A 23,899-nucleotide genomic window follows, 5' to 3' on the forward strand; every position below is an offset into this window, starting at 1 on the left:
GAAGGGGGTGATTAGGTAGAAAGGACATCTATAATTATATTTGTTCTAAGCCCTTTTTATGGATAAAAGCGATTAAGGTAAGGTAACGCACTTTGCAACATGCTGACTGGATAGGTTTGTACCAAAAAAGTAACTCTATTGAAATCAAATAAATAAATGTATCTATTTAAAAAAACTATAACAATACATTTTTCTCCATTCAGTATTCTTGATAACTTTCCTAATAAGGCTTAGCTACTACCATCATCCAAATAGAATCTCATTCTGGCACTCAACTGACACCTAAATGGAACAAACTCTAAACTATAGCATCAATGTCAATAAACTGAGTTAAACTGTCTCCACATTTAATATTATTCTGAGGTATTAAAAAAGCCTAATTTATGAAAGAAATCAAAATTTTCTTATAAACCTGAAAGACTGAATATTCAAATAGACCATGGCCAGACCTCATATAAAAACAGAATTTGACCCACAACCTGCAGCAACCTGCCCAAGAAACCAACATTTTTATCTGTAATAAACAGCCCAAGAAGCCAGGCTGTCATCAGGAATCCAGATTGCTATTTCTGGAGGCAATCCAGGAAGCTAAACAAGAACTTCTGTAACAATCAGCCCCAAATGTCCAGGACTTCATAACTGACAGCTTCACTAACTTTTGTCCCCACTTCTCAGTACCCAGCACAGAAGGCCAAATACACACCCCTAACCACCAATGCCTCATTTCTGGTTAGCCAGCCTATAATTTCTACTTGCCTCCATCCTCCATCAGGACACCTGTGGACTTCCCTTTTTTTCCACTAAGAGCTTTTCAGCTGGTCTTTCTTTTCTGCCTTTGGGTTTCTGCCAAAATATGAGTGATGGTGGTCAACTCCATTTCTGTAGCCAGCTAAGAATAAATAGCCTTTGCTTTTCTGATCTGGTTGGTCTTCATTTATTTCCACAATCCTACATAACACAAAGTATTGCTAATTAATATTTCATAAAAAGTTAATAGCTAACAATTTTCGAGTACTTATCATGAACTAGGCATTGTATTAAATGTTTTTACCTGCACTGCCTAATTTAATTTCACAGGAAATATAATTATGCCTTCTGAAATTGGCACACTTACTATATTTATTTTACAGAAGAGGAAACTGAAGCAGAGAAATATTAACTTGATACACAGTTAATGAGTAGATAACCCAGGATTAAAATAAAGACAATCTGATTCTAAAAATGATAACTCTTAATCACTCTACTAAATATTCAACTTGAAATATGGAGATACTGCATGTTTCAACTGCTTTCATAAGAAAATAGAAAACAACATAATTAATATTGTGTTTTCAACTCACCACTGGTAATAAAATACTGTTTGATAGAAGAAAAGAATTCTTAATTCATTGATACCAATCCGCTCTTTTAGATTACATTAAGTGAGGCTTAGAGAGGTGAAGGTAACTTGCCCAATATCGTACTTAACAGGCAAGGCAAAACTAAACCCTAGATTTTTTGACTCCCAGCCCAGATATCCACATGCTTCACTGGGGGACAGAACATTTGCCTGGGAAGATTCATAACTCCACAAAGACTTTATGCAATGGTGTCATGCTAGCACATTCCAAACACATAGTATATAACATGAATAAACACATATGTTTTGTGGAGATAATGAGCTAAATGTTATTTAGGAGGCCACTGAAGTTCAACAAGTATTTATTTAGTGCCAACTATGTGTTAAGCACTGGTTCAGATACTTAAGCTTCATTAGTGAACAAAAGAAAAAAACTTATTGGTTTACACTTTATTGAAAACAAATATTATACAGATATATTAAGTAGGCAAATTATATGTTATAAATTATAGAATGTTATTTTTATACTGTAATAAAAATAAAAGTAGGACAGGATCAGATCAAGAGTACCGGTTTGGGACAAAAAGGGCAGACTGGAATTTTAAACAGGATGATCAGGGTCAGCCTCATTGAGAAGGCAATATTTGAATAGATTCTGAGGAGGTGAAAGAATTAGCCATGTGGATATGGTGGGAAGACTGTTACAGGTTGAAGGAATAGCCAACACAAACTCCTTTGGAGAGACTGCCTACTATGTTTGGAGAGAACAGCATGGGGTGCACTGAGAATAACAGGTGAGATTAGAACTGTAAACTGGTGTATGTTAGGGAGCTTTTGACAACTGAATTAATTTGATCAGTGAAATATAAGCTACATGTTTCCTATTCACTATAACTATTTATTATCAGGTGAAAGAAGTATACAGCAGTCCCTCTTTTTTTGCAGTTTCACTTTCCATAGTATCAGTTACCCACGATCAACCAGTCTGAAAATACTAAATGTAAAATTCTGGAAACAAATAATTCATAAGTTTTAAATTGAGTGCCATTCTGCATAGCATGATGAAATCTCCAAAAGTTTCAGTCACAGAGTGTGGTAAGTGCTTAGTTATGATGTAAAAGACATGAAACTTTGGCATAGGTAAGTATGTATAGGAAAAGACACTATATGCAAGGTTTCAGGGATCTACTGGGGGTCTTGGAACATATCCCTTAGAGATAACAGAGAACTACTGTAGTTCTTTCTGACTTTCACTGTTATAAATACTAGAACAAAAACTGGTTCGAAACTCTAATTTGTTTTGTCAATTCAATCACGTAGAAATTGCATGTGAATTGCACGTTAGTGATTTGAATCATGTGAGCTTCCTTCACCAGACTTTTTAATTCAATCAGTGAGGGTGGGAAGGACACTGAGTTTTATTAATGCTCCTGGTGATTCTAATATGCAGCCATGGATGAGAGACACTACTCTGCCATTTGTGAAAAAGAGAAGGGTTTTCTCCTTCCTGCTCCCCAGTAGTCAACTCCAGATGCTCCTCATGCTTGCTGCTTCAGCTCACTCAGTGTCATCACAACCTGGAACTCCCAAACCACAGACTTCCTCACAGAAATCTGGGGATCTTTCCAGCCACTCTATTGAATGGGAAAGGTAGGACAGGCCATGCTTCTTTGCTGCCCCATTCATGAGCTCCCACAACACCAACAAACAAGACTGATGTCAAATTACTGAAAAGTCTGTTGGAGAATGACCATGTCAGATGAAGGGTGAGAGAAGATAGCAGCAATGTGGTGGCATCAGTTGCATAACAGAAATTTTAATAACAAGGCATCTAATATTCACTTTAACATTTTGGCATTGTCATGGTAGAAAATACCCTGTCTCTCCAAATCGTGTTTCATTTTATGTAAGCCTGGAGTATTTGGGGCATACAACAAATATGAGTAAATGAATTCAAGTGGGCTGAACACAAAAAGTAATAACCCATCCTTTCCCAATCCTCTAATCTTGTTCCCAGAGGTAACTGCATTAACTTCATTGTTACCTTCCTCTCTAAATAATACACTTATGCTGCCAGTTCAGGATAGACCCATGTTAGATCCTACATACTCACTTCATGCCAAGATAGGTAGGATTTTACTAAATTAACCAGCCCAAATTTTCTTTCCCCGTAAAATATATAACTATTAGCTTTTCCATTGAAAACAATCAGGACTGAGCAAAAGTAGACTTACAGTTGTGAGCACATGAAACAGTATATTCTTGTATTATTTTTATTTTTCTCATGAACTGTAAACCAACTTTTGCCCCACCCTGCACATACTTAAACTCCTATTTCTTGTGTCATCCACAAGCAATGATCTCTTCACTTTGTCAAATATAAAAATATTGTATCCCATACCCTTTTCATCATCTGTCTTGCTCTCTTTTACATTATCACGGTTAGCATTTACAATCTGTTTTATAACATTAAATAAGGGATTCTTGCTTTGTTTACAGGTGGACTAAAAATCTGAAAATCAGGATCTACGTGCCTATGTAAATATTGTTCTCTGCCCAGCCAAATTCGTAAATATTGTTCTCTGCCCAGCCAAATTATATTCTATGACAATACTACTTGCTTTTTGTATACTGTTTGTCTCACACCACCACCCTTACTGGACTTCTAACAGCCTTTTAAATTTTGTCCTGAATTTTATGGCATCATTAGAATAGGTTCTTCCTATATTTCCAAGATCTATGGTCTCTTTTTTAATATATTTTTTCATCTAATTGCATCTATGTAATAGATGCAATAAACTTTTTTTTTCCTACAGGAAGTTATCTAATAACCCTGTGGTCATAAGGCCTGCTACACAGTTATCATCCTGGGACTTGCCTTCATTGCTTTTCTGAATTAGTTCCATTGTTCATAGCACCAACCTGCTCCAATTCCTTGGATAATTTCCTTGTTTGGCCAGCCCACATATTCAAGTAACATAATAAAAAAGAGAACTTAGGAGACAAAGCTTTTTCAAGTTATGTTTAACTTCCATTTTCATTCTGCCCCCATATTTTATCGATAGTTTTCCTTGGTCTAGGATTCCAAGGAAAAGTTATTTCCTTGTGGAACTTTCAGGGCATTGCTTGTCTTTTAATATCCAGTCCTGGTGATGAGAAGCCTGTGGTCAGCCAGATTTCCATTCCTTTGTGGAGGACCTATATTTGCTCTCTGGAAGCTTTTAGAATCTTTCTTCATTCTTTCTATCTTTAAATTTTGTCATATGTCTCAATGTAGACTTTTTTCTTTTTCCTGCTCAGTACTCAGCAGGTCTTATAGATTTGCACACTCACGTCTCCCTTTAGTTTAAAGAACTTTTTTCTTGTAAGTTTCAACCAACCATTTGCTCTATTCTCACTTTCTGGCACTCTGATGTTGAAAACCTCCATCAATTCTGTTAGGACTTCCCTTTTCTGTCATATTTTTTGTCTCTGACTATATTGTTCTCTACTTTTTTCCTTTTCTCTAATCTTGTAGTAATGCAAATAAAGCTTTCGAGTTGTTTTCACAGGCAATGAGACAAAGAAATGAGTGGTAACTGTTGGGGAAGAAAAGTCTTCTTTTACCCTAAGGTTTTTCTGTCTAGACTAACACCCAAATTGACATGAGGCAGATTAGCAGAAAAAGAAATTAAAGTTTAATGTTACAGAACAGGCCCCAGGTTGGGGGGGGGGCAGTGAACAATATACTATTACCAAAAGGATCCTCCCTTTCTCTCTGGGGGTTCCCCCCCAACTACTAGGTTCGCCTTGCCCACCACCAGAGAAAAGACATCTCTCAATGCCAGAGACTGGTGAAAAGGAAAGGAATTATTTATTTAAAAGTTATACAGACTTAGAGTAATGACTTAATGTCTTCATTAAAATACTAAAGTCCTTTAGAATACCCACAGACGCACACAGTCCTTCCTGCTCCCTCTGCCCAGTCCAGGGTACCGTATCTCAGGAAAAGAGTAAGTCCGTGATGCAGGCTCCCAGCACTATCAGCTGTGTCGCCTCCACAGGGTCCCCACTGTGCCAAAGTCATGTAGTCCTCTCTCGGGTATGGCTGCCACAACTGGGTTTAAATCCCAGAGCCAGTCTTCCTCTGCAGCCCCGTTTCCAACTCTTCCTACAATCAGTTACACCTGCCAGCATTCCCATGTTCTTCCAGCTTTACTGGGCTGACATAGTAAGTCTGGGCAGGTGTGGCCCCACGGCATGGAACCAATCTTCTCCAAGCTCTCACACAGGCCCTGTAACCAGGGGGAGTTGCTTCCCAGTTACATCTTAGGTGGAAGGAACTCCCATCTGCCTGGCTCAAAGCTTGGCCATAGCTATTTAACATATCTATGAAACCAGTTAAAGGTTATAGATATGTTAAATGACTATGCCAGAGGTTAGCTGCACACCTGTTGCTATACAAAACAGCTTTGAATGGCCCTGCCCCCATGTGTCCCTTCCCCCAGCTCAGGCTTGTGGGGGTGAGGATATCCTATATATTTTTTTTTCTAATATTTCCTGGACACCTTGAGTTCTGGACCCCATTACAAATCCTTATTTGGGCCCCCCCTCTTGGTTGCACCCTGTTACAATAACGCACATACCTCCTGTGTACAGAGGAGAAACCGAGGAACACCACATAACTCACCAAATGGTGGAAGCCATCACCTTAAATACCGCCTTAAACTAAGGAGAAAAGTTGGGAGTGGAGAGTCCCGAATAGGGGGAGGAGAGAATTGGAGGTGAAAACAGAGCCATAAAGGAAGTTATCAAGTGTTTGTGAACTCCAATTCCCTGTGTTGGCACAGATTTTCAGGTATTTTTATTAGGTCCTCTGAAAGGCTAATTAATGTTAACAGAAAAACAAGTTTAGGCTTCACCTTCTTAAACACCACCTACATCAAATGAGTTTGTCAAGTCACAATAATTCACAGAAAAACATAGACGTTCTAAAACGAGTGTGTGTATACATTGCCTCACATTCTGTAGCCCTGCGGCGGGCTGAGTCCCATAGGTTTAAATGCCACAGACTGAAACACCTGCCTAATGCAAGTTTGTTCAATAATAACAGCAAAATTGGAAAGTAAAAAAAAAACTACTTGAAAAAGGAAACTTACACATCTGTATTCTAAGTGTGAAAACAACTGGTTTGGGACGGAGGAGAGCCAGCTGTGCAAACACGAGCGCGGCCAGCAGTCCTCCCGGGTACCTGCTCCCATCACTCGCCTGGAACTTCCTTCCTACCACCTCCGCCAGCAGACCGGCCCAGCCGGTGCCCCCTCGGGGAGTCCACCCGCAAACGCCTGCGGGTCCGCCTGTCCCCTCCCCGGGGCGGGACGGGTCCCTGGGTCTAAAGCCAAAGGAGCCTATGACCCACGTCCTTGGAATAACGAAGCACCGACACTGGAGGAGGAGCTGAAGCGCTCAAGTCCCGGAGCTAACCTCTCCTCAGCGCCCACCCTCAGTCCATCCCAGGCTCCGCCCCGCAACCCCACACGCCCGCTGCGCCAGCCGCGCCCGCCGTGCCAATCGCGGGCCGGGCACCTGCGAAGTGGCGCCGCGCCGCCCCGCCCACCGCAGCGTCTGGAGCGTCCCTACGGCGTCGGGTCCGCGCGGAGTGAGCGGAAGCTACGTCTGGTTCACCAAGTGTCGGGGTCCACCGGGGTGCCGAGCCCCACCAGTTAATTAGCCGCGCCCCGGGGTCCCGCCGGGTAGCCTTGCCGAGGGAGGCGGCGGCGGGGCCCGCGCTCCATGCCTGTGTGGTGCTGTCGCTGCTCCCTGGCCGAGCACATCAGGTGACTTCCCCACCGGGGAGGGTCGCGGAGAACGGAGGGATGAACGCGGGGAGCTATGGACTGAGCTCCCGGGCAGGCAGGCCGGGGTCTCGTGGGCCGGGAGGGGCGAGGCGAGCTCCCGGATGCCGTGGCCTTCCTTCACCCCTCTGCAGTCCGTGGGCCACGCCAGTCACGCGCTCGAGTCTCACAGGCCCGAGCCAGACCAAAGTTTTAGGGAAGGGTCGCGAACCGCCCACCACCCACTTAAGATTTTTTACTTCTTAAAAAAAAAAGTGTTAGCTAAGTTACTGGATGGAAGGCGGTAGGGAAATGAGTTTTCAGTGTGATGATCTGTTTACAGTAGGTTCAAACTAAGACGTTCGTCATCTGAAGCCATAGATACTGTAGAAACTTGAAAAAGGTGCGAGTCTGGACCCCTGAGGACAGTTGTCAGGGTGACTGGGGCCGCAACGTATAAAGAAGAGCGAATGTGTGTTCTTGGTCTAGTTCCAGTTGCTTACCGAGGGGAAAAACCAGGAGGCCCTTGCCTTCCAGGTACCAATATACCAGAATAATGATGTGAACACTCCTTTTTTTCTTTCTCTTTTTCTTTTTTTTTTTGGCAAGTACGAAACTCTCATCAATAGTTCTTTAATTGCATTTCATACATAGAATTTAAGTGGCCCATGAACTTGAATATAAAGAAAAGTACAGCAGTATTTCACTAAACTTTAATAACCTAATTCTAGTATTCAATCATGAACAGAAGCAACAAGCACGGATATTTGTGATTTTGTCACCGCTAGAAATCACAAATATTTTCATATTAGAGTTGTCACACATACCTAGAAATACTGTTTATGTTTATTTCTTCTAAATTACAGTATTACTCATCACTGAACTTGTTTAAAGAAGCACACAAGCATACCTCTTTTTATTGCGCTTCACAGATGCAGCAATTTTATACACTGAAGTCAAGACCCACTGCCACAGGGGTGTCAAACTCATTTTCACTGGGGCCACATCAGCCTGGCGGTTGCCTTCAAAGGGCCAAATGTAATTTCATGGGTGTATAAATGTAACTACTCCTTAACAGTTAAGCAAGAGCTTAGGGCAGCTGCAGGGTAGAAATAAGGTGCAGGCCGGATAACAAGGTGGCCCACCGGCCTTGTGTTTGCCACCTGTGCTCTACCAGCAATTACAGTTAGTTCCATTCATACTAGCATCAGAAAGAATGATATAAGAATAATTTTAACAAAAGACATGTAAGACTTGTACACTTAAAACTACAAAACATCACTGAGAATAATTAAAAGAAGGCTGAAGTAAAAGAAAAGGGATCTCATGTATGGATTGAAAATCTTGATATATGGGGTGAGGCAAAAGTAGGTTTATAGTTGTAGGCAAACAGTTTATTCTTGTGTTATTATTTACTATTAATTTTATTATTTTCCATATGAACAACTGTAAGCCTACTTTTGCCCCAGCCTCTACTTTAGATGGCAGTATTTCTCAATTGATTTACAAAGTCAATGAAATCCTATCACAATCCTAGCTGCTTTTTTTTTTTTTTTTCAGAAAAGCATATAGAATTGCACAGAACCCAGAATAGCCAAGACAGTCTTGATAAACAAAAAGCTGGAGGATTTCAACTTCCAGATTTCAGATTTTACTACAAAGAAACAACAGTGTGGTGCTGGCATAAAGATAAACATATAATCAATGAAATACAATTGAGAGTCCAGAAATAAATCCTTACCCTTATGGTCACTCAGTTTTCCATGGTATTCTGAGACAAAGGAGAAATTACAGTATCTTCAACAACTGGTACCGGGACAAATATCCAGAGGTGAAATAATGAAATTTTATTCCTACCTCACACCACATACAAAAACTAACTCAAAATAAATGAAAAACCTAAATGTAAGAACTAGAACTATAAAACTTGTAAAAAAAAGCATTGGAGTAAATTTTTGTGACCTTGGATTAGGTATTAATATATCAGATATGACACCAAAAGCACAGCAAGAAAAGAAAAAATAAATTGGACTTGATCAAAATTTAAAACTCTTGGGATTAAAAAGACAACATAAAGTGAATAGGCAGCCCACAGAATGAAAGAAAATACTTGAAAATTGTATCTGAAAAGAGACTTGTATCCAGAATATATAAAGGATTTTTAAAGCTCAACAAATAAAAAGACAACCAATTTGAAAATGAGCAAAGAATTTGACTGTTTCTTCAAAGAAGGTATATAAATGGCCAATAAGCACGTGAAAAGATGTTTAACATTAGTCCATTTTTGTATGAGCGTGTCAGAATGCTAAAGCTAGTTTCTAGGAAGGCAATTGGGAAAGAAAGATTGGAAATCAACATTGAGATCTTTACATATTTCAGTATCTCTTTAAGAATTAATAAAATGTATAAATCTAATTTACCAAAATGAACAATTTATATTAGAGTAATTTAAGTACATTAAGTATTTAAGTACAATAACTTCCCCTTAAAGTATTATGTGCGACTTTTGTTTTAAATATACTGCCTCTAATGTATTTTCTATTAATGAGAGACAAGTAAAAGAGAAACTACCCATTCCTAGGAGATCTTAGAAAATTAAAAATTCCATACAGTACCGTGTCCTTGGTCATTAACGATAGCTTCTTATGTAGGACTTACCTTTAAAGTAGTAAAAAGACATTGGCCACTATTTAGGATTTCTGACATTCAAAGTGGTGTAGGTTAACAAGTAGCTTAGCTACTAATTTGAAAGCATGAATCAGGAGGATTTTCTTCTTTTATGAAACTTGAATATTTTTGGCCTAAATAAAATCTGACTAAAGATAGACTTTTATAAAGGCTATAATGACTATATATCTCATTTGTTTTCCATGTTTACTTTTTTAAAAAAGAAACTATGGTGACACTGAAACGGAAGGAGAAATTTATAATTCCTTAGTGCAATATTTTGGCGATAATTTGGGGCGAAAAGTTAAAGCAATGCCATTAGTTGAAGAAACTTCTTTACTTGAAGATTCATCAGTGACTTTGCCTGTGGTAGTAATTGGTGAGTTATTGCATTTTATCTCTTAAAATTATAGTTATGATCCTTGCTGCTACTCTAAACTTACAGTTACATAGAAAAAAGTTCTTAGGATTCTATTGAAAAGTATTATTAGGTTTGATATCCTAAGACAACCAATAGCCAAATCTTTCTCCAAAGATATTTATCTGATATTAGGTCCTGTGTTACAATGCAGCATTCATTCATTAAGGATTGATATTGCTCTATTTTAAAATACTATCACTTGTGTTGATTATATGACAGTGTCCTGTTAATGATGACAACCTTTATTTTGTTTCAAAATAAGTGGGAAGGAGAGAAAAGTCCTCTCCTCTGACTGGCATGTGGGAGATTAAGTAAAGGAATGAAGGAAAGGAAGAAAGCAAGATAGTTCTATACTAGATTCCCCTCTTAGGGAGAGGATAGAGAGGAGTTTTTACACTGGTTCTCATCCAGGATATCTTGGAGACCATACCTCATGTACCGTTTTCCAACATATGTCCACCCTAGTTTTTCGTCCTTGATATCTTAGAATAAATAAAGGAACCCTAATTTTGTGTTCTACCCTAGAGAGTCAGGAAAGCAAGAACCACCTCTGTCTTTACCTGTCCACTTCACTCCTCCCCGCCAATAGTCTATTCCTATTTGGCCTCAGCTAGCCAGTGAATGAAACTAATGTATACAGGGCCATTACTGTTGGCAGTAGTGCCACCAGCCTGAGCATAGATGAAGAGCTAATTTCCTTTATATATTGGTTTTATATAGTATGGATGTTTCACAATTTGTGTATCCATTCACTAATTGAATGACATCTTGATTGTTTCCAAGTTTTGACAGTTATGAGTAAAGTTGCTATAAATGTGCAGATTTTGGCATGGCCATTGTTTTTAACTCATTTGGGTAAATACCGAGGAATGTGATTGCTGAATCACCTGTTAAGACTATGTTTAGTTTTTTAATAAGTGTCAAACTGTCTTCCAAAGTGACTGTACCACTTTTGCTTCCTAGCAGGTATAAATGAGAGTTTCAGTTGTTCCACAGTCTTTTCAGCATTTGGTGGTGTCTGTATTGTGCATTTTAGTCATCTGATAGGTGTGTACTGGGCTCTTACTGTTTTAATTTGCAATTCCGTAATGATATATGATATTGAGTATCTTTTCGTGTGTTTATTTGCCATCTGTGAATCTTTGAGGTGTCTAGATCTTTTGCCTTTTTAATGGATTGGATTGTTAGTTTTCTTATGGTTGAGATTTAAGAGTTTTTTCAGATGCATGTTTTGCAAATATTTTCTCCCAGACTGTGATTTGTTTTTTCATTCTCTTACAATGTCTTTTGCAGAGCAGAAATATTTAAATTTTAATAAAGTCTTGCTTATCAGTTTTTTTCTTTCATGGATCCTTCTTTCAGTGTTCTAAAAATTCATTAGCAAACCAAAGATCACCTACATTTTCTCCTATGTTATCTTCTACAAGTTTTATAATTTTGTGTCTTATGTTTAGATCCATGACACATTTTGAGTTAATTTTTGTAAAAGCTGTAAGTTTGGTGTAAAGATTCATATTTTGGCATGTGGATGTACACTTATTCTAATACCATTTATTGAAAAGATTTAACTCCATTGGATTGCCTTTTTTTTTTTGCATTTTTTCAGTATATTTTATTGATTATGCTATTACAGTTTTCTCATTTCCCCCCCTTTATTCCCCCTCTGCCCTATACCGCCCCTCCAATCAGCATTGCCTGCCCCACCTTAGTTCATGTCCATGGGTCATACATAAAAGTTCTTTGGCTTCTACATTTCCTATACTATTCTTAACCTCCCCCTGTCTATTTTCTACCTACCATTTATGCTACTTAATCCATGTACCTTTTCTGCCATTTCCCGCCCCCCCCACCCTGCCCCGCTGATAACCCTTCATGTGATCTCCATTTCTGTAATTCTGTTCCTGTTCTAGTTTTTCACTTAGTTCGTTTTTGGTTTTGATTTTTTTAGGTTCAGTTGTTGCTAGTTGTAAGTTTGTTGACATTTTACAGTTCATATTTTTGATAATCTTCTTTTTCTTAGATAAGTCCCTTTAACATTTCATATCATAAGGGCTTGGTGGTGATGAGTTCCTTTAACTTGACCTTATCTGGGGAGCACTTTATCTGCCTTTCCATTCTAAATGACAGCTTTGCTGGATACAGTTATCTTGGATGTAGGTCTTTGCCTTTCATGACTTTGAATACTTCTTTCCAGCCCCTTCTTGCCTGCAAGGTCTCTTTTGAGAAATCAGCTGATAGTGTTATGGGAACTCCTTTGTAGATAACTGTCTCCTTTTCTCTTGGTGCTTTTAAGATTCTCTTCTCTTCAATTTTGGGTAAGGTAATTATGATGTGCCCTGTTGTGTGCTTCCTTGGGTCCAACTTCTTTGGGACTCTGAGCTTCCTGGACTTCCTGGAAGTCTGTTTCCTTTGCCAGATTAGGGAAGTTCTCCCTCATTATGTTTTCAGTAACTTTTCAATTTCTTGCTCTTCCTCTTCTCCTTCTGGCACCCCTGTGATTCTGATACTGGAATGTTTAAAGTTGTCCTGGAGGTTCCGAAGCCTCTCCTCATTTTTTTGAATTCTTGTTTCTTCGTTATGTTGTGGTCGAATGTTTATTTCTTACTTCTGGTCCAAACTGTTGATTTGAGTCCCGGTTTCCTTCCCTTCACTCTTCATTCCCTGTACATTTTCCTTTATTTCACTTTTCATGCCTTTACTTTTTCCTCTATTTTGTGACCATACTCAACCGTTTCTGTGAGCATCCTGTTTGCCAGTATTTTGAACTCTGCATCTGGTATGTTGGCTGTCTCTTCATCTCTTAATTGTATTTTTTCTGGAGCTTTGAGCAGTTCTTTCATTTGGGCTATATTTCTTTGTCTGGGTGAGCCTGTTATGTAGTGAGGGGCGGAGCCTTAGGTGTTCAATAGGGCAGGGCAACCCATGTTGCTACTTTATGATGCTGTATATGGGGGAGGGGTCAGAGAAGGAACAAGGCTGCTTGTTCAGCTGTCTGCTGGCTTTCAGTCACTTCCACTGCTACCCACAAGCAAATTGGGCCCTTCTGGTGCTGATTCCTGGGTGGGTACAGTCTACGACCCTGTGGATTTCTCCTGTAAGGCTGGGTGTTTCTCCTGCTACCACAACCCCCACAGATTTTTTCAGTCAGAGGTTTTGAGGCTTTATTTCCCTGCACTGGAACCCTGGGTTGCATGGTCTTTCTCATTCCCCAGTTGTTTCTCCTTGTTTATCTGCAGGCAAATGTGGGACGGCCTGGTCATTCAGCCACCGCCTTGCCATGAGTCCTGTCTGCCCCAGCTGCCTGTCTCCGCCCCTGCTACCAGTGTGGATGAATGTTTCTTCTTTAACTCCTTGGTTGTCAGGTTTCCATACAGTTCGATTTTCTGTCAGGTCTGGTTGTATTTGTTTTTAAATTTGTTATTGTCCTTCTTTTGGTTGTGCGAGGAGGCACAGTGTATATACCTATGCCTCCCTCTTGGCCAGAAGTGCCTTTGCTGCTTTTTTTTTTTTTTTTTTTGGTCAAAAATAAGTTGACTATACTTATGAGGATCTATCTCTGGGTTCTCTATTCTGTTACATTTGTTTGTCCTTTCATTATGTCCACAGTCTTATTGACTGTAGTTTTATAGTAAGACTTGAAGTTGGTTTCAATCTTGATTTTGTTCTATATTGTGTTGGTTATTCTGGTTCCAAGTTCCCATTTAAACTTTAGAATCAGTTTGCAAATATCCACAAAGTAACTTGCTGGGATTTTTATTTGGATGCATTAAATCTGTAAGTCAAGTTGGGAAAAACTGACATTTAACAAGATTGAGTCTTCCTATCCACAAACATGGAATGTCTTTCCATCTATTGACGTATGCCTTGAGTTCTTTTATCAGAGTTTTGTGGTTTTCCTTATACCAAAATGGTTTTCTTTTTTTGTGCACATACTATCAGTGTTGTGAATTGCATTTCAAGTTCCACTTATTCATTGCTGATATATAGGATAGCACTTGGCTTCTATATATTAACTTTGTATCTTGCAGCCTTGCCCTAATTGCCTGTTAGTACCAGGAGGTTGGCGGGGGGGTGTCAATTCTTTGGCATTTTCTACATAGATAATCATGGCACTGTGAACAAAGACAGTTTTATTTCTTCCTCCCCAATCAGTATACCTTATATTTCCTTTACTTACCCTAATAGGATTATCTTAGTGTTCCTTCAAGATGTCTGTTGAGTACGAATGGTATAAAGAGACATCCTTATTTTGTTCTTGATCTTAAAGGGAAAGCACCTAGTTTTTCTCCATTAAGATGATGTTAGTTGTAGGCTTTTTGTAGATACTCTTTTTCGAGCTGAGGCAGTTCCTCTCTATTTGTAGTTTGCTTAGAGTTTTTATCATGAATAGGTGTTGGATTTTTGTCAAATACTTTTTCTGTATCTGTTGATACTACGATTTTTCTTTAGTTTTGTCTTTTTTTGATTCAAGGACATTAGCTCTTTGCCTCATATCTTAACTCCCATTACTTACCATTAGTTGATAACTTTTATGAAGGCAAAAGGCTATTTTACTCTCTGTTTTTTATGGGGTTTTTTAAAGATTTTATTTATTTTTAGAGGGGAAGAGAGGGAGAAAGAGAAGGAGAAAAACATTGATAATGCAAGAGAAACATTAATCGGTTGCTTCTCACACGTTCCCAAGCAGGGACCTGGCCCAAAACCCCAGGCATGTGCCCTGCTCACAAATCAAACCAGTGACCTTTCAGTTTGTGGGATGGCACCCAACCCACTGAGGCATACCAGTCAGGGCTGCCTTTTGAGTTTATGTCATGCTCCAGCATTGTAAGTGTAAATCATATTACCCATTTTACTAACATTCTTATGATTTTACTTTTCATATTTATGTCTTTGAGCTTATTTGGGACAAAATATTAGGCAAAGGACAGGATTTTTTTTTCCCCGATGGCTAGCAGTTGTCCTAGTTGGATTAAATTTTTGATGGATGTAGATAATGGAGAATAGACAACCCAGACTAAAGGAACTGCAGAAATGGATGTAGCCCAATGAAAAATCTAGTTTGGTTTTAGTTAAAGCTTATAAAAATATAGGAAAGCAGTATTAAGAGATGGTTCTGTAAAGATGGTTGAGACTAGAACAGATAACACTGGGTAGTCAGAAACAAGCAGTTAAGGCCTTTAGAATAGAGGGGGTAACATGCTGAAGACCATGTGTTGCACAAACTCATCTGAATGTCAAATGATTTTGGAGCAGGTGAATCTAAGGATGAAAAATATGTCTTCTGAGTGAGAGTATAGGAGTGAGTATAGCAAAGACAATCGAATGGATATAGATGACAAAATAGGTTTAGAACCAGAACCTGATTAACTTAGAATTTTTTCAACTATCGTAGATTTTGTTTATTTATTTTTAGAGAGACGGAAGGGAGGAAGAAAGAAAGGGAGAGAAACACCAATGCATAGCTGCCCCTTGTGGGCTGCCCACTGGGGACCCAGCCCACAACCCAGGCATGTGCCCTCCCTGACTGGGAAATGAACAGGCGACCCCTTGGTTCACAGGCCAGTGCTCAGTCCATGAGCCATACCAGCCAGAGCTGATTAACTCAGGACTTTGCTAGTGCCATGTGTTGAGAAGGGATCTTGTTTAGAAGGAGAGGGTACCTAAATGAAGGAATACATGAATTTGCTTTTGAACACATTTTGATTAAGTTATTAGTGAGTCTATCCGGTGGAGTAAAATAGTAGCATATGGAAATGTAGGGTATATTTGAGGGAAGAGGTTGCCTAGAGATCTGATTTTGGGAGTCAGCATAAAGAGTTGAAGCTTTGAGTAGAAAGGACTCCCCAGAAAAACCAGGAGTAAAGACAAAAGTTACAATTCTTTTGAATGCTTGGTCTTCAGAGTTTAGAGAAGGCAGAATTGGTGAGGGAGGAAAGCCAAGGAATAGGAATATTGATGTGTGATACAGCCGCTTCACATTTTTCTTTTTTTAAATAGGAAATGGACCCTCAGGGATCTGCCTTTCTTATATGTTATCAGGCTACAGACCCTATTTATCATCAGAAGCAATACATCCAAATACAATCTTACATGGTAAATTACAAGAAGCAAGACATCTTTCCATTGTAGATCAGGTATTTTTTTTACATGTTTTTAATTTTTTATACTGCTTTAATTTTTTTTATACTGAACCAAGATTAGTTGTACTTATATAAGCATTGTGTTTCTTAATTGAAAATCTTTTCTTCTAATAACACTTTCTATCATTTTTATTTCAGATTTATAAATACATTCTGCTGAGTTACTTCTGTTTATTTTCCTGAATTGATAAGAGCAGAATTTCCCAAATGATTTCCTGATAAAGTTTTAATAGGTGCTCTGTGCTCAGATAAGTTTGGAAAGTGCTTTTATTTTGCAGTGTCACTATAGACATATTAAGGCATATTAGCATATTAAAGGCATCTTTAAATTTTGCAGTAAAATGATCTGATTAGATTTGTTGTAACCCAACCTTTTCCATGTTTATTTGATCAGAGAACCTGTTAAGATCTCCAGGAACATCAGTGTTTTATAGCACACTATCTGGGAAATGCTGGATTAGAGTAATGGCTTTCAATTTATGATAGCATTGGTTTGTATTTTTCTTTTTTCAAACTCTATCTGACTTTTTCTTTCTTTTTAAAAAAATTTCCATTCAGGACTTAGAATACTTGTCTGAGGGTCTTGAGGGCCGATCATCCAATCCAGTTGCAGTACTTTTTGACACACTTCTTCATCCAGATGCTGACTTTGGGTATGACTATCCATCCGTTTTGCATTGGAAATTAGAGCAACATCATTATATCCCTCACTTAGTGTTTGGTAAAGGTCCACCTGGTGGAGCTTGGCATGTGAGTATACTTTTCTTAGCATTCTAGTGTGTGTGAGTTATTATATATATCTTAATAAGACAATTTGGATTCTTAAACATGATATAATGTTATATATGATGTTCACTGAATTTTTTTCTGGAATTCTACTCCTGTTCAGTTAAATATGATTAGTTAAATTTGATTACTAATAGTCTTAGATTAAGCATTTCTGTATACTATTTTATAATTATATAGAAAATATTTTAATATTTCACATAGTAAATTTTTATTCATTTTAGAATAAAATTACAGTATTTCATATCTATCCATTATTCTTTTACATTTATTTTCAAGATCTTAAATGAAAACTGTATTGTAAAATAATGAAATTACATTAGTTGGCTTGGGCAGCTATAACAAACTACCATAGACCAAGTGGCTAAACAGCAGATACTTATTTCTCACAGTTTAGAAGCTGCAGTGTTCAGGATCAAGGTGCCAGTGTATTCAGTTCGTGGTGAGGGCTCTTTTCCGGTCTTGCAGACAGCCACTTTCTTGCTGTGTCCTCACATAGCAAAGAGAGCATGATCTCTGTCTTCCTACTTTTATAAAGCCACTAATCCTGTCATGAGGGCCCCACCCTCAAGAGACCTCATCTTGGGCCTAAAGACCTCCAAAGGACCCCACCTCCAGATACCATCACACTGGGAGTTAGGGTTTCCCCTAGAATTGGGAGGTGATACAGTTTAGTCCATAGCAGAAGTTTAACCAGAGTACTGATAACATTAAGATTCAGTGCATTTCTTCAGGAAGCAGCAACTAACAATTATTGTTCACTCTGTGTCTTTAGCAGTCAGTGTAGTATCTAGTGTGTAGAGAGTGCTCATTTGTTGTACAAATGTTTAAAAAATGTGCTATGTTGTAAAGTATATACTTAATAGAAATTTTAACATTGAATATCAAATTCCGAGTACAAACTTCAATTGGATATGACTATATTAGTGCAGAGCTATATGTCTAAAAACTGTTTACATTTCTTTATCACGTGACAGCCAATTAGGGATCCCCATCCATGCATTGGTGTCCAGGGATTTTCCGGGGACTCACCCCAGTCATAAAGGTCAGCAGCACCCATGTGACTGGCCTTTGTGACTGATCCCCGCTTCCCAGAGTAAATAGTCATGTTCACCATATCATACATGCATGGTCACACTGGTACAGCATGGCCCATGGCTTCTGGCATGCAGAAAAAACTCTTTATCAGGTAGAATATTCCAAGGATAGAGGGTGTCTCCTAGGAGGTGGCTAGGGGCCAGTTGTGAACACAGACCTTTCTTAGCAAAGTGCAGGGCTAACACTCCCTGAGTCTGTTAATACTTTTCTGCACAAGGCTAAACTTTTTATGAATGAACAGTCACATAACTTGTTTGTTCTGCCTCAAGTAGTCTCCCTTTCTAATATTGCACTTCTCAAAGTTCTTGTGTCCTTTAGAAAATACTCTCTTTCTCTATGCTTCTGTAATACTTCTCAGGTTTGCGTTTGCATCCCTTAATACACTGCATGTCCATGACAGCAGGTACTGAGAGCATATAGATTGTATTGGGAAAAAAAGAAAAGTCAATTGGGAGAAAAAATGAAGAGATCAAGGGACTAGGGCTCACAACCAACTGGAACAACTGGTGCAGTGGGTATAAAGTTTAGAGATTGTTGACAGAAAGTGGAATATTAATGCCTTAAGGGTTTTGAGTTCCAGATGAGATAATTATGTGGCTCCACATAATGTCTGACATATAATATTCTTAACAGCTCCTGTTCTGATGATCCCAGTTTTCCATCCTGCTTCTGATCCTAGTCCTAGGCCCAGCCTGCCTCAAAGCAGTGGCAGCTTGCTGCATTTGCTCTTTTTGGTGATCTGTGTTACAAATAATAATAGGCTTCATAAGGCCTGGCACATAGTAAGTGTTTGATAAATGTTGGCCAATAATAAGTCCCATTCCCAAAATGGGGCAGTGTAGACACAGGGCAAGAGAGTTAAGAGAAAAGAAGCCATAGCCGAAAGAGTTGGTTGAAAGAGACTGAAGCCATTGGGACAGGTTCTGTTGGCCCTTGGGCTTTTTTAGCTTTGTACTGAGCAAAGCAAAAGTAAGTAGGACATGCAAGCTTGAAGAGCTCATTTCCTTAAAGGTAGCATTAGCATTAACAATGAATCTGTTCTTAATCAGGCAACCACTGCTGCTTTTGCTAGTTCTAGAAAGAAATGCTGCTATATCCAAACCAGCTTAGACTTCACAATTAGAATTGATGGGGTGGTGAGGAGAGGGAGAAGGCTGTTGTATTGCCCATTTAAAAAAAATCTGTTAATAATATAAAATGAAAAGACATCTAAAGTGTGGAAATTAATGAACTCTTTTCCTTTTGTTTAAAAAGTGAAAATACTGATTTGTTTCTCCAATATGATATTCTATATCTGAATTATGTTGAATGTAAGCCAAAGCTATCAACATTGTATAATCATTGGGTAATTTTGTAAAAAATGTATAACTATAAGAAAGAAGGAATATAAATAACTACCAAGTGGTGAAAGTATTATTTGAAAGTTTATTGAAATAAACTTTGAGAGGTAATCTGTGTAGCCATTTAGGACTTATTTGAGTTCTCCTATCCAGACTCTTTCAGTAAATAGATGGCTTTAGTTTAAAAAAATGAACCAACAAACAAAAAAACCATGTTACTGCTTAAATGTGTTTTTGATTGTCCATTTTTTTCTTCAAATAGAGTATGGAAGGCTCCATGTTGACAATCAGCTTTGGAAATTGGATGGAACTACCTGGGCTTAAATTTAAAGATTGGGTAACCAGCAAACGAAGGTGAAGATCAAACTATTAAAATACTTTGGTGTACAATGGGAAGAGTGCGTCAGCAAACTTTAGAATATTTGTGATGCTGTCTTAGTTGAATAGTAAAAATATCTGTGTCTCTCAAGTAAAAATCCTGTTTGCAGCAGTGATGTGAGCTAGTTGCTACTTAGAGATGTTATAGACAGAGCACAGGGGTAAGAAATGGCTTATCTGTAGATTGGGTTCCTGACTTCTTTGCTAATCATGGATTTATCCAGTCCTGTTTAACCGCTGTGTTTAGTTACTTTCTAATTCACCCACATATCCTTTCCACACTTAGTTATTCTTATGAATGGATCTATAAATTCACATGTGCATATTTCATGTGTATATACCTACAGTGTTTGACTTGCAGACTAGAAGAGTGTGCACAACTATAAACTAGAATTGATGGTGTGATTGGCTACTTGGGTATAGAGTTAAATATTTAATAAGAAAGTCTGAATAACAGAAGAAATCTCAACTTGAAAGAATACAAGTTTATTTGGGGGAAGGAACCCAAAATTTAAAAAGATTTGAAAAGTTCTATGATTTTCAAGGATAGTAAACAATACATAGAAATTACTAATACGGAGGCTGTACTCTAATCTGACTTCTCACAAAACAGTAAATGAAAGCAGGAAGTTACTAAACCTTTGTTAGAACAGAGCTGTAACATTTGAGTGCTTAACTTCCTGCTAGACAGAAACCATTTTAATCCACAGAAATTATCCTTAATTTGACAAGATTTAAGGAGAGCAAATTTACACCAAGATGAGTAATAGAGATTAAACCTCTCAAATATTCCTTTTGGGGTTTTTAAAAAGGAATTGTATCTGGGTTTGAAATACAAAGTTGCAAATCAGGCAAGTTGTACAAGGTCTTGATTTTCCTAAGTCCACGAGTGAAACTGCTCAACTTTCTTCTCTTTATGATGTGGGTAAAAGAAAGGAAAGCTTCGTGGCTTATGTACAGAGTGTGTTTCCTTCTCAGGTTGGAGATCTTGTGTATAGAATAAATATGTGAGAATGAATCTTACGATAAATATCTTTAGTTCCTACCATTTCATCATGTTAAGAGAAGGAAGCCTCTTAGATCTCTAGAGATTGACTCAGTAACTTGTGTGACCCTGGTCACAAAACTTATACTAGCTGTCAATTTCCTAGTCTGTAAAATGGAGACAGAAGTAACTACTACATATGGTTTCTGTAAAAACTGAAAGTTAATACATTCTGCTATTATGGTCATTAAACTGGAAGTGATTTGGTTTGTTTTTCCTGCTACTTATCTCTGATTAGGGCACAATGTTTAGGGGTGTTAATGCCCATTGCTTTGGAAAATGAAAGATGTACTAATGTACTTTTTTTCATAAAGATATTTTATTTATCTATCTCTTTATGAGTAGGAAAACAGAAATGTCATAGTATTTACTTAGACATAAGATGATTTTGTTCCCAAAACACTGATCTGACTTACTTTTTGGTCATTAGGAAAATAGAAAGCAACTTACTAAAAATTGTTTCAGGGTGGTATATATTATCTTTATGAAGTATATATATTACAGTTAGATCTGGAATATCTCAACAATTGCAACCCAAATAATTTAGTCTATACACAGTAATTTTTAACCTTTTTCATCTAATGGCACACATAATTATTAAAATTTTGCAGCACACCAAAATATATTTTTTGCCACTCTGACAAAAAATAAGTATAATTTTAATTCATTCACACCAAATGGCTATTGTTGTGTTGGCTGTTTCCATTTTTGTATTTGACAGTCTAAGGAAGAAGAGGTCAGTTCCCCTGACTAAATAGTTAGGCACTGAATGTTTTAAGAATTCTTACAGCTCTGGTTGTTGTGGCTCAGTGGATTGAGCACCTGCCTGCAAGCCAAAAGGTTGCTGGTACGATTCCTATTTGGGGCACATGCCTGGGGTGTGGGCAAGGTCCCCAGTTGGGGGCATGCCAGGGGCAGCCGATTGATGTTTCTCTCACACACTGATGTTTCTCTCTCTCTCTCATTCTCCCTCCCTTCCCCTCTCTGAAAAAATAAATAATAAAATATTTTTTAAAAATTCTTACAGCACACTGGTTGAAAATCACTTACTTAAAAGTATAGACCATAGACTGAATAGGATAGTTATAGACTGAATTATTTAGATTACAGTTGTGACATAGACTGCAAAATAGTCTTATTTTCATATATCCACATTTTAATCCCTTCATTTATTTACTAAAAGTTTATTGATAAAGGCAGAATCCGAAAAAGCACTATGAAAGAAACTGGAGAAACAGACATGTATTAAATACAGTCTGTCCCCTCACAGAGCTTCCTCTTTTTAACTGAAAAGAAAAGGTTTTTTCCTAAGATATTAGGATAATTTATAGCTAAGTGCGTTCAGAGGAGTTAAAAAGATGGTATAGCTTACTAGATGGAGAAGTAATAATCATGGAAACTAAAAGTACTGTTCTCCTAGGATATTTTTCCTTTTCCTTTTCCTTTTCCAGAAACCTAAAAGAGGATCGAGTTATGCCAGAGGAAGTAGCTTGCTACTATAAGCACTATGTAAAAGTCATGGGTCTTGAGAAGAATTTCAGAGAGAATGCTTACATTACCTCTGTGTCAAGACTCTACAGAGATCAGGATGACAATGGTGGTCCCAACAGAGCTATTTCAGCACAGCATTTACAGATCGAGAACTCCAAGTTGATCAAGAGAAACTGGGAGGTCCGGGGTTATCAGCGAATAGCAGATGGTTCTCATGTTCCCTTCTGTCTATTTGCTGAGAATGTAGCTCTGGCAACTGGAACATTGGATTCTCCTGCCCATCTGGAGATTGAAGGGGAAGATTTTCCTTTTGTGTTTCATTCAGTGCCTGAATTTGGAGCAGCTGTAAGCAAAGGAAAGCTACATGGCAAAGAGGATCCAGTGTTAATTGTAGGTTCTGGACTTACTGCAGCTGATGCAGTACTGTGTGCTTACAACAACAACATCCCTGTGATTCATGTGTTTCGCAGACGAGTAACTGATCCAAGTTTAATTTTCAAACAGCTTCCTAAAAAGTTGTATCCAGAATACCATAAGGTCTATCATATGATGTGTACTCAGTCATATTCTGCAGCCTCAGATCTTCTATCTGATTATACCAGTTTTCCTGAGCACCATGTGCTCTCCTTTAAGTCAAATATGAAGTGTATCCTTCAAAGCATCTCAGGATTGAAGAAAATATTTAAACTTTCTGCAGCAGCAGTATTGATAGGTGCTCATCCCGATCTGTCTTTTCTGAAGGAGCAAGGCTGTTACCTGGGCCATAACTCAAGTCAGCCAATTACTTGTAAGGGTAATCCTGTGGAAATAGATGCATATACCTATGAATGTGTTAAAGAAGCCCATCTTTTTGCATTGGGTCCTTTAGTCGGAGATAATTTTGTTCGATTTTTAAAGGGAGGGGCCCTGGGTGTTACACGCTGCTTAGCAATAAGACAGAAGAAAAAGCAGCGTTTATTTGTTGAAAGAGGAGGAGATGGGATAGCTTAAAGCAGGTTTACGAGTAATTTATATGGACAGTTTATCATTAAAGTTTTTAACAGTGTTTTTGCAGTGTACTGGCTTGAATTTTCTGGACTTGAATTAACTGGAGGAGAGTCTCAAACTATAGTAATTATTTTTTAAAGTTACAAGAACTTGGTGTTCTGACATACTGTAATGAAGCAATTTTCAACCTTTTTCATCTCATGGCACATATAAACTGATTACTAAAATTCTGCAGCACACCAAAAATAGGTATTTTTTGCTGGTCTGACAAAAACTAGGTAAAACTTTGATTCATTTACAGAAAAAAAATAGTAGTCATTAACTACCCTTTTTGCTCCTAAGTGACATTTTAAATTACCAGGTGCCTTTTCTTGTATTTAAGAATTTCTGGTAC

The 23,899-nt window shown here is 38.1% G+C and overlaps 1 protein-coding gene across 1 annotated transcript; it reads left to right on the forward strand.

Annotated features, from left to right (window-relative positions):
* The first annotated feature begins 6,900 nt into the window (after positions 1–6,900).
* On the forward strand, positions 6,901–23,563 carry OSGIN2 (oxidative stress induced growth inhibitor family member 2). Its single transcript, XM_024566523.3, has 6 exons — positions 6,901–7,155; positions 10,044–10,198; positions 16,238–16,374; positions 16,939–17,130; positions 19,867–19,958; positions 22,479–23,563. Exons 1-6 carry the CDS (start codon positions 7,112–7,114, stop codon positions 23,506–23,508), a joined length of 1,650 nt encoding a protein of 549 aa, XP_024422291.1. The 5' UTR covers positions 6,901–7,111; the 3' UTR covers positions 23,509–23,563.
* Positions 23,564–23,899: the final 336 nt, after the last annotated feature.

This window comes from Desmodus rotundus, chromosome 8 (genome assembly GCF_022682495.2).
Source record: "Desmodus rotundus isolate HL8 chromosome 8, HLdesRot8A.1, whole genome shotgun sequence".
Taxonomy (NCBI): Eukaryota; Metazoa; Chordata; class Mammalia; order Chiroptera; family Phyllostomidae; genus Desmodus; species Desmodus rotundus.

Coding starts and splice junctions, on each gene's coding strand:
- OSGIN2 (XM_024566523.3), top strand. CDS start 7,112: ATGCCTGTGTGGTGCTGTCGCTGCTCCCTGGCCGAGCACATCAG. Junction 7,156..10,043: donor TCCCTGGCCGAGCACATCAG/GTGACTTCCCCA, acceptor TTTTTAAAAAAG/AAACTATGGTGACACTGAAA. Junction 19,959..22,478: donor TGGGTAACCAGCAAACGAAG/GTGAAGATCAAA, acceptor TTCCTTTTCCAG/AAACCTAAAAGAGGATCGAG.